General features: G+C 33.8%; 1 protein-coding gene across 7 annotated transcripts in view; it reads right to left on the bottom strand.

Annotated features, from left to right (window-relative positions):
• The window catches only part of Erbb4 (erb-b2 receptor tyrosine kinase 4), a 1,059,983-nt gene that overhangs the window by 338,877 nt on the left and 708,817 nt on the right, over window positions 1-12,289 (bottom strand). For all 7 annotated transcript variants that reach the window (XM_058585185.1, XM_046462890.2, XM_046462893.2 and 4 more), the window contains one exon: window positions 11,199-11,333. In XM_058585185.1, the coding sequence (XP_058441168.1) occupies window positions 11,199-11,333 (135 nt within the window). The remainder of the gene's footprint in view (window positions 1-11,198; window positions 11,334-12,289) is intronic.

Below are 12,289 nucleotides of genomic sequence, written 5' to 3'. Positions count from 1 at the left end.
AAACAGTGATGTCTAATTTTTGTCTTTATAGTTACTTATTTGCATATTTAAAAAGTATTCAACAGTGTTGCACTCTTACTGTTCTATTATCTACATCTATTATTTACATCTCTTGATACATCTATTATCAATGAAGTAATGTTTTGTTTTGATTTACTCTTTCATAAGAATGTGATAAAACTTCATGATTCATAATTTATCTTCCTCTACAGAACCAAAGCAGACAGATAACTGTCAAGTAAACAACTATAAGTACTCTTAGACACTTATTTGACTTAAAATAAATAGCAAGTCTTTTCAATAAAATGTGATATTTAAAATTATGCGGCATAATGAAATTTGAAAAGGTTGAAGTGATGCTTATTCAACACTGCATTGCCTTTAAAATCTTATAGATTTATCATTGGAGTTTTCTTAGCAAAGTCAATTTCTTTATTCTGGAAAACATACTTTGGCATATGATTTAGGTAACTAGTTGTATGCTATACTGTACTTCTTAAGTATAGAGTTTGAATTGATTCTACAGAAAATATTTTTGAAAAAAAAAAAAACCTAGATCAAAATCTTTGTTGAATAAAATGTGAAAGGGCGAGGAGAATAAAAATGGTTGGTCAGAGGACCTACTTTTGAGATGGCTTTTCCTTTGTGCAATTTTTTATTCAAGCTTTTTCATTTCTTTTATATATTTCCCTTACTTGTATTTTAAGGAGAACTTTAAGAGAAATGTCACTGCATAATTTCCTCTCCATTTTTTCTTCCCTACTTAAAAGAGCACCTACAATTGGAAAAAGAATCACCTCTAAATAGAACATAATTTGTTCTTGTCAGGCAGCAAAGAATTAAATTGAAGGTGTGTACAGCTGCTTGCAACCATCTAGGCTTGAAAGATTGCTAAGTGGGTTAGCAGCTTGATCCCTATCTTCATTGTACCCCCATTTCTTGCTAGAGATACCACACCCATGACCCTCACCCCAAGAACCAGCCATCTCTCCCCCACCTTTGCTGCACATCTTGAAATAAATGTAGTTCAATAAGAGGATACCAAAAACCAAGGGGGACACACATAAAAAGGGAAACTTGAATGTCTATACTAATTTTCATTTATATGTAATCACCTTCCTTTTGCCTCCTAGCTTTCTTCAAGTGATAAGGAATTAGAGGGAATAAAGGGGAAATAGTAATCTTGAAATACTACTTAATTGGGAAACTGAGTTCTATGAAGCCACTTTCACTAGTAAACAACTGATGAAATGGTGCATGGTAACAAAATCTGTGATAGTTACAAAGCAGGACAGATGCATTATCACTCTTGCCCATTACAGAGAAAACAAATCAGAGAGAAATAGAAGAGGGTAGTCCTGAGGAGTCATGTAATTGTTATTCAATTTATATAGTTGTCTCCAACTCTGAATATACAACCAAGGCTTTATATTTTTTAAAAATCAACTATGGTGTGCTTTGTAAAACACTCTAACATTAATTAGATACATACTAAGTAACTGAATCACTATGCAATATTATTCAGTAAAGCTATTTCTTGCTTTGGTTAAATGTAACTCAATTTTATTAATCTAGCATTTCAACCTCTTTCAGGTTTAGGATTCTTTCCAAATCCTCATATAACAGGATGATTTAAAGCTGTATATAAGAGATTTTTTTTTTTTGAAAAATTGGAATATTACTAGATGTTTATTAATGCAAATCACATTGATGTCCCTCATTTTATATTTTTTGACACAAAATATTTTGCCATTAAAACATGTTCAAAGCAAAGTTAATTATATTTTATATTTATAAGGAAAGGTAATAAGAATCGCTGAGTTCCAAAAATCTCCAGTTCTTTTAGAAGCTCATATTAAAACAAAATAAAATAGGAGTTTCTACATCAAAGAAAAGCTGATTTTTTTATTGCTTGGTCTACTTTGTAACAGTGTAGAAATCTTTTTCAAAATATCAGTGACTATTAGTTGAGTCATCATACATATTTTTCAATTAAAATTCACTTTTATTAATGAAAAGGCTTATTGAAATTTACGTTAAATTTTAGAGTAATAATAAAATCTAAAGGCTGTCCTCACATGGACAAATGAGCCTCAGAAAGCCACTATTTCAAAAAATCTACATGCTTCTCCTTTCACTGGACGTAAGCACAGTGCTATTTCTAGAAACTGCAAACTGCTGATGTTCTTAGAGACCCCAAATGGGGCTCCTAATAACTACCTTACAGTATTTGAGAATGAGAGAGAGAATTCCTAAAGTATGTGTGATAGACTAGGCCTGGGTCCTCACAGGCATTGAAAGGCATGCTATTGTTATTTTTTAAATTAGTGACAAAGATATTTCACATAACAATAGTACACAGTATTAAAAAGAATCGCAGATTTGGCAGTTGGCTCATTTGTTGCAAGTCCAGATGTTCCAAATAAGAATATGGCCCATACTTTGTCCTTCGTAATAGGCTTTGCTAATCAGTTTACCAGCATAGAAACCCTACTCTAGGCCAGTGTTCCTTACATCTGTAATCAATAAGAGAACTTTGAGGACAGTCAGATTTTCACCCCTAACCAATATTCATTCAGGCAGAATCTTTAGGAGTAGATTCTGGTGCATCCCCAAGTTTGGAAGTGTTAATTGCCAGTAGTTACCTGAGGACATAAGGAACCTTGTCCTTCTGTGATAATACACCATCATGCTAGACAGCATCCCTACTGGTCTTTTTATGTAAAAATCCTTTCTCTTCCAACAACATGTGGTCATGAAGAAGATTTAATGTTTCTTGGGTGGAAACTGAATTTAAAAATATTTGAAAGTGCAAATATTCCATTTTAAGAGCTGAAGCAATATGTTCAGGGGTACAGAGGAGTTGAATCTTTGAGCAGAAATTTTTGTTATTTTGAAAAGGCCTATTTCTATAAGATTTTTTTTTATATAAAACAGAAACAATGTTTACTCATCATTCTTAAGGAAACCTTGAATGCAAAAGTCAACATTCATGTAGAGGCTAAGTATACCATTTAATAGTTAAAATGAAAAATGTTAGCAGCATATGACCCTGAAGAGTCAGATATTTTTTTTTTTATTTTTAATTTTTTATTGTGGGTTGTTCAAAACATTACAAATTTCTTGACATATCATATTTCACACTTTTATTCAAGTGGGTTATGAACTCCCACCTTCACCCCATACACAGATTGCAGAATCACATCAGTTACACATCCATTGATTTACATATTGCCATACTAATGTCTGTTGTGCTCCGCTGCCTTTCCCATCATCCACCCTCCCCCCTCCCCACCTCTCCCCTCCCCTCCCCTCCTCTCTCTCTACCCCCTCCACTGTATAACCCTGAGGGTCTCCTTCCATTACCATGCAATTTCCCTTCTCTCTCCCTTTCCCTTCCACCTCTCATCCCTGTTAAATGTTAATCTTCTTCTCCTGCTCTTCGTCCCTACTCTGATCTTAGTTACTCTCCTTATATCAAAGAAGACATTTGGCATTTGTTTTTTAGGGATTGGCTAGCTTCACTTAGCATAATCTGCTCTAATGCCATCCATTTCCCTGTAAATTCTATGATTTTGTCATTTTTTAATGCAGAGTAATACTCCATTGTGTATAAATGCCACATTTTTTTTATCCATTCGTCTATTGAAGGGCATCTAGGTTGGTTCCACAGTCTTGCTATTGTGAACTGTGCTGCTATGAACATTGATGTAGCAGTGTCCCTGTAGCATGCTCTTTTTAGGTCTTTAGGGAATAGACCAAGAAGGGGAATAGCTGGGTCAAATGGTGGCTCCATTCCCAGCTTTCCAAGAAATCTCCATACTGCTTTCCAAATTGGCTGTACCAGTTTGCAGTCCCACCAGCAATGTACAAGTGTACCCTTTTCCCCACATCCTCGCCAGCACTTGTTGTTGTTTGACTTCATAATGGCTGCCAATCTTACTGGAGTGAGATGGTATCTTAGGGTGGTTTTGATTTGCATTTCTCTGACAGCTAGAGATGTTGAGCCCTTTATAAATTTTGAGCTAAACTGCCCTGTTCCTAAAGAGGTTTTATTTCTCAAAGTGTGTGTGTGTGTGTGTGTGTGTGTGTGTGTTCTATTCAGCAATTGCTCATAAGACATGAGGTGCTGTAGTCACAGTTCATACCATGTTTGTGCAAAGGCCAAATCTTCTGTTTGGATCATCATAGAAATGATAAGCAAATGGATTGGGTTAGTATAACATTACCTCTATCAAGCTATTGATATTTAGAAATGCCTAATGCCTATCGAGCCAATTCTCTGATTTCCTGGAATTTTTAGACTTGCTTGCTAAACTATAACCCTTACTCAATATTAGATTATATAAACCAACTAAAACAAAGATAACGTATAATCAAAATACTTTAGGTTCTATTAGCTTTCTGTTTTACAATTATTTATATGATTAAGTTGATTAATACCTCTTGGACCTTTGTGGTGGAACTATCATATACACAGTGTGTTATATGGGCATCTCTTCCAAAATCTACATAGATATCTACACAGGGATGAAGTTAAGATGTTTACTATGGAAATCAATCAACTACAAATTGGGGGCTTTTCCCTGCTATTCAATGGAGAGTAGTTACTAACCATTTACTAGCACAATACTGACACAAAGTGTAATTTAAGACTAAAGAGACTGCATTATAGGAAATGCACCAAAGAGACTCATCTAAGGGAACCAGGACATACTCTGTGCTGGTGAACAATTCTTCATGTAACAAATTAATGTTTCCAATAATTCAGAAAGTGAACACAAAATGAACCTTGGACTCAAAAGTGAGGAATGACCTAAAGGAAAAGAAAGGAGTTGGTCCTTAAGGTCTTAAAACAGTCACAGGGCTTCCGTAGTCAGAGTTAGCTTTACCTGAAGGAGACAAGCAGGAACATTTGGGCCCAAAGAGCCATTGTTATTATTAACGAATTTATGTTAATAATTATTCTCATTTGTATTTTAAAAGAATTGGGTACAGAAGGTCCTAGAACAGTTGAGGGAGAGCCTACCACAGTGTGAAACAACTGGAGTCATTGGTAGGAAAGGCTGGGGGCTGGCAGTAAGAAGGTAAGGCCAGAGTAGGGAGACTGGGGGATTTCTCATAGATGATAGGTGAGTTATTTTTAAAAGGGAAGTGGAAACTAATTGATAATCACAAGATTTTGAGACCAATACGTGAATATATGTGTGTATATACATTTAGGTAAAAGGTTTATTTTTTATGCATTTATTGTATGCAATTGTGTTAATTTTGATGTTTACCTGTATATAGTCATATATAACAATTATTTGCATTGATATAGCATGCAATGCATGACCAATATGAGGGCTAAGCTGAGCTCAGAAAGGTCCACAGTATGAGACAATCTTGTGTTCTATCTCCTGAAGATGAAGCTTATTATTGCTGAGAAATAGCCCATCACTTTCTAAATAGCAGGGATTACACTTTAAATTTATATATAAATATACTATTTGATGAAAAAGTTAATTGAGAAGAAACTATTACATATGATCAAGATATGAATTTGTCTTGAAAAATTTGTTCGAAAAAATGAAATAATGCACTTTCATCTCCATGAACTGAGGGAGGAGAAAAGCAGGTGCATTGAGCTTACTGCTTGCAATGGCATTAAATGAAAGTTTATTCACAGGGTGAATTTTGGCTGACCTAGCAGTCTTCACTCTACAAATGTAGCAATGAGGGCTCTGTCTGGTATGGGTTGAATATAAGTTCTTACTTTCTCATGAAGAGCATTAAAAAGAGACTTAATATGTTGTTAAAAAAATACATTCCTCAATTTTGCTGGTTCTGTTTGCTAATATTTGATTTAGAATAATTGTAGTTGCCTTCATATGCAATTCTGTTTTATTAAATCAGGTTTATGAAGAATCTATTTTATAGGTCTTTAGAAAAATGTACCTTTTAGATTCATTTATCTTTTCACCAAAGTTTTTCACATTTTCTATTTCCCTAATTTAAGGCTTTATATTAAAAAATGTTTTAAAAACAGCAAGTGATTTGATTCCATTTTTATACATTTACATAAAATTGGGTATGTATAAGACACAAAAGCTGAAGCTGTACTGAAAGGCACTATGGGTTCATCTTGTTGCTATTTTTTAAAAACTTTACTACAGAAGTCCAAACTTAGAAAAGTATTTCTGTTTATGTAAATATTTTAATATTGAAGGAGTAACAAAAGTTAAATTTTAGATTAGTTAGGATGGGGCAAGTTTAACATATGTTCAAGTTATTAAAATAAAAGCACATTTTTGAAAGTCAATGATTTTAATGTGGGCAGAATGTCTGTTTTAAACAAATGATCAGTCCTGAAATAGTGCTTGTGAATATGAATATGCCAATTCCCCATCCCATCTTAGTCATTGGTTGGTATTTGGCTTGAGAAAGCAGTTTAGATGTGTGGTGCATTCCATGGAATCCAGATAAAAGGCCTGTGGAACCTGGAACATCTAAGGTCTGTTCCTCTGTATGCATTGGTGAGATAAAGCTATGAGATACCACTTTCTAGTTACCAAAGCTCCTAAGTCAGAAACATACAATGTAAATTAATAAATATGTATTAGAAACAAAATTGTTATATTCTAACAACATTTCTGTTTATATGTGGTCAATTCATAAGAATATAAAATAATCAGAAGGCCTTTTACCCCTTTACTGTAAGAAACCAGTCTCTGACTTTCACACGTATTAACTCATTGTATTGCTCCTTACAACACTATGAAGTGGCTATAAAAGCTCCTGCCCCAAAGCATTGACTTTTGAGGCTGGGAACGGCCAAGACTTATTCTGGTGGGCCTCCTGGGAAAAATTTCCCTCCCCATGTTAACCAGACTTGGTGCACACGCAGTGTATCTTGCTCTCTAAAGGGAGTTGAAGACAAGGATTCTGGGGTCCATGACCAGCCACATTCTCATACAGAGCCACATTCCTGTGCAGGAGATCCTTTCCAATGGCCTCTTTATCAAGGACTTTCACAGAGGCCTTCCTCCTGCACTTTGGTTGAAATGTCCTCTGGAGGACAAGACTCAGGAGGAGGAGGTGGTGTCTTTGGTTTAGCCTCTTGCCTATGCTATCACATTAAGGGTTAAAATCTTCATTGCTGACCACTCCATTGTTTGGCAGCTCAGCCCTCAGCTCAGCTCTTGACCTTCTCCCACTATAGATGAGGAAATTGAGGTACTGGGAGCACAAATGTCTTTCCCAAGGTCAAAGAGCAAGTCAGCAGCAATGTCAGGTTTCAAACGAGGCAGTTTAGGTCCCAAATCCATTCTCCTAACTATACAATATTCTCCATTGAGAAATATCATTGTCTGTTTTCCCATATGAATGTTCTGATAAATTCCATTTGCTTAATTTTTAGAGGGCAACTTATTTTCATCCTTTTGATATTCTCCTGGTAACAGAGGTTGTTGTTACAGTGTTCCAGGTAAATGAAACATCATTCACTGTATGATGACTACTCTTTGAAGGTTTAGTTTATTTATTAAGCCATATTTATGGAAATATATAAGAATGTTAGAATGTAGCATCATAATGTGTCTAGGGTTGTATGGAAATATAAAATTAAAACAAATATACTCATCTCCCTCACTCTCCTGAAGTTTGGATCAAGTAAATTCTGGAAAATACAACTTGGTTATTATTCCTAAATCACATATTTTTGAAGAAATAGTGTAATTTCAAATTGTTTTTGTAGATACTTCAAATGTTTTCTTCATTGTTTCAATTATACTCCAAATAATAGTCAACAAAAAGTCAGGTTGTTCTTAATTTTTTTTTTGTATAACAATTAGTTCTGTACAAAAAGCATATATAAAGAAATACTTTGCAATATGGCTTAATACTCAACTGTTCTCAAATTCTTTGTGGTAAAATTGTATGATCTGAAGATATTCTCAAGTAGAACACATTAATGTCCCTTTTTTAAATGCCAAAGGAAAAGTAAGCACATATATTTCACTTGATAATTATTACATATATAGATTATAATATAAATAGAACATATATATATATATGTATATATATATACATATATATATATATATATGATAGAAACTTTGTAGCTTATATCAATATAAATTAAATTAAGTACATAGATATATATTGCTATTTATTGAAAAAGACCAAAAGTAGTTTTGTAGCATCTCTGGATTTATTTCTGACTCGTTCTTTTTTATGTATGTGATGGATAAAAAAATGGATTCATGTAGCTTTCCTATTTATAAACTGCTATGGTTTGAATATTTTTGTCCTTCTCCAAGCTCATGATGAAACTTAATCCCTAAAATAACATTGTTTGGAGGTGGGGCCTGGTAGAAGGTGATAGGGGCTCTGCTCTCATGGATTAATGCTACCATATGCCCTATGAGAAATAGCACTCCTCCCTTCTCTATGATGGGGGCATTTCTGGGACCATTTTGGAGTTGAGACTAGCCTTTAGCAGATGGACTTCTCAGCCTCTAAAATTATCCCTCATAAATGAACCGTCTTAAGTATTCTGTAACTACAATACCAATGAATTAAAATATGAACTTATTTCTTTCATTTATTGATTTCTTCAGTAAACATGTTATCTATCTGATATGTGCTATGACAGAGAAAAATTGATGAATCCAGCCTTGTTCACAAGATGTTTCCATTTCAAAATGCAAGACCAAATGCCAGTTTTTATCTTTGGTCATTAAGGGGCCTCAAGGAAAAAAAATATACCTAATCTAGCCTGGAGAAAGGAATGCTTCTGAGAGGAGATGGCACCTGATGAATGACTTAAAGCATGACTATCTGGCAAAGGTTAGACAAAGGAAAACACAAAGGAACTGTGATTTTAATCCATAGAGTTGAATAATAGGCAGGAATTTGCTGAAAACTCTAAGCCATTGGGGTTTGTTTATATTAATCACAGTGGCAATGTTTTAGACATGGTCATAGTTAGATTTCACTGGACAGAGGAAATCTAACAAATGCAAATTTTTTTTTTCAAGTGAATTGACCAGAATTGGAAGCAAGAAGAGAAAATAAGCACAGAAGCTCCTAACCAGGAGGTCTATGACTCCTAAAAGGGTTGTGCCTATTAATTTAAGAGATCTTGAACTTCATTGGGGTAATGTTTCTATTTACTCATAATTGTAGTTAAAAAAGGATAGCATAAAAAATGCCATCTCAATCATTTTTATGTGTATAGTTCATTGATGCTAGAAGTTATACTGTCATGCAACTGATCTCAAGAACTTTTTAATCTAGCAAAACTGAAACTATATATCCATTCACGAGCCACTACATTTACCCTTACCTCCAGGCTCTAAAAAAATTACCATTCTACATTCTGTTTAAGTTTCACTACTCAAAATATTTCATGTAAGTGGAATTATACAGTATTTGCCTTTTTGTGAATGGCTTATTTCCTTTAGCAGGATAAAGCCAATATTTAAAGTATAGCTAATTCATTACTATCAGTATGGTGTCATGCATTACATATGATGTGTCAGCAAACAGAACTACTATGTAAGCAATAAAACTTTGGTAACAATTGGTGATTAATTTGCAAAGGACCACTGGTTAAGAACTCACTCTGCATTCATAATTTTTGCACCTGCAATTATTTGTATGCAAAAACAAGTGCAGCCACAACTGCCTAATTATAGGCACAACCATCCAAATTAGCCCCCCAAAAAAGAACAACACAAAGAGATACCATCTGTGAAAGTGCAGTAAACCCCTCAGACCTTTCCTGCTCCAAATCCTGTAAGGCTGGTGGGCACACTTCCCTTTTGGCTTCTGTCTCAAGCTTTATTCTTGCCTGATCTCATTCATGCCTTACAGGCAAGTCATTCTGATGAACGAAGAGGAGTCCATGGACCTTTCCTCTTATCAAAACCTTATGCTCATCTCCCTCTCCAATATAATGCCTACCACAGTATGAGCAGACTGAAAACAGAAGCCCTTCCTGAAGTGCATCATTTGCATTGTTAGTGCAAGGAGATTCAATTTTTTATTCACATGTATTTTACATAGTCGGGAACTTGAATACTGTAAAGACAGAATCTTATACAAATTTCTGATTAAAGGTGACAAGAAAATTATGTTACTCTACTTTTTCAGAAAAGGTTTTAGCCATTTATTAAAAACAGAGCTGTCAGTTTTGATCAACTATATTCATATTTCCACATTATATTATTAGGCCTATCATAAAATTTAATAATTGTCCCTTGGAGTCTGATTCCCTGCAAAAGCATCATAACAGAATCAGTAATATGGCAAATAATTATTGAACTATGTGGAGACAGTTATAATTTCAGGTGGGGAATATATAATAATAGCTGAGAAATTTAAAACCCAGGTTATTTCTTGATAAAGTTTCTGTTCTCATTCAAATGTCAATAATAATAAATGTGTGAACAACAGTCTACATTATGAAAATGAAATAGATTTCAAAGAGAATAATTTTCAAAGGTTTTAATGACAGTTCAAATGTTACTTACCTATGATTTAGCCTTATTATATAGTTTAAATCTGATAAATCCTCTGTGGTCTAAACAATATACATTTTCAAATGAGGAATAAGAAAATTTATTAATCTAAAGACAAAACCCAGAATGTAAATACATTTCTTTTAGATGAAAACTATTTATATCTATATTTAGACTGTGTGAAATTATCATAAAATATTAACATGACGGCTTTAGGGATAAATGATGGCTTAGAAATTCTAAATATTCACTAGTTTTTATTTTTCTAATTTTTAATTTTGTTCAAAAAACATATAGTAAATAGGAAGGTAAATTTTTGTTCTACTACCTTTTGCTCAGTAGGGAGAGTCATAAAAGTTGAAGCAGTAGTTAGACATTAGCCTTAAGTTTGTGGACAATGACGCCCATGTTTGGACACTGGAAATAAGATTCAGTGTTTCAGATTGGGCAATAAGGAACCATCATAAGAGAATGAGAATTTGTGAAGGGAAACCATCAATCCACAATAGAAGATTTTTAAAATTAGAATTAAAAGGTTGGGTGGCCATTTGTTCTGTGATATATAAATGAATATTTCAATCAATGAAATCCAAGTTCAAAATATTATTAATGGCATGATAAAAATAAGTTGATCATTTTCACATGACATAAAAGAACATTTTGAGACATAAAAGAGATAATGGTACTCACATCCTGAGCTTCCGTTTGTTGATACGAGAGTCAAATTGGAAGGCCATGGATTTCTAACAATATCTTGCCAATGAATGGTGTCTGCGTAACAAAGAAATTTGTTCTGGTCTACGTAGACTCCACCATTTAGAATTTCTGCAGTGAATAAACAAACAAATTTGTTGGTAAATTGCTTGTTGATGAAAAAGTAGTCAATAAATATAGTTTACTCACATTATTTTCAAAGCTGAATTAGAGCTACACTGTTAATCACCAAGATAGCTTAATATGTTTCACTGCATCACATTTGCAGAAATGTGAAAAGATTGAAAAGTGCAGAGGAAAACAATAACCATTGAATCCTAACATTGAAAGAGAAACACTTTCAACATGTTGACATATATATTATTAATTTCTTCCCTAATTTTCTGCTCCCTGCAATTGGACTAGTATTGTCTATAATATTTCACAATCTGCTAGTTTGGTTTAATATTATATAGTAAACAATGAGTGGCAATTTATTATTATTTCAATGAGAATATAATAAATATTCCAGAGTACAAATTAAACACCAATTATTGAATTGAAACTTTCTTGTCTTATCATGTGAAAGTTTATGTCAGTTTAGTCTTTAAAATAAATGTCCACAAAATGCTATACCAATGCCATAGAATGTGAACCATCTCAAGACTTTTTATGCAAATCATTAAACGTTTGTTCCAAAAGGCTTTTTCAGTAAATATGACATTGCCTGGAGTCAGTTGGTAAGTAATTAGTCTGACATGGAAGTTAAAATCAATGCTTCTATCACAACTATGCTCTTTGTCATCTCAAACTGAGTTTACAGAATTGTTAATTATTCATTAGGAATAACATAAAGCAATATCTGCTAAAAAAAAAAAACTCTTTGATATTGGGCTGGGATTATAGCTCAGTGATAGAGCATTTGCCTAGCACATGTGAGGCACTGGGTTCAATTTGTAGCACCACATAAAAATAAATGAATAGAGCTGGGATTGTGGCTCAGCGGTAGAGCACTCGTCTAGCATGGGTGTGATCCAGGTTCGATTCTCAGCACCACATAAAAATAAAGGCATTGTGTTGTGTCCATC

Source organism: Marmota monax, unplaced genomic scaffold (assembly GCF_021218885.2).
Source record: "Marmota monax isolate L192 unplaced genomic scaffold, Marmota_monax_Labrador192_F-V1.1 WCK01_AAM20220418_F8-fsc00136, whole genome shotgun sequence".
NCBI classification, from domain to species: Eukaryota; Metazoa; Chordata; class Mammalia; order Rodentia; family Sciuridae; genus Marmota; species Marmota monax.
This window is presented reverse-complemented; position numbering and strand designations above follow the sequence as displayed.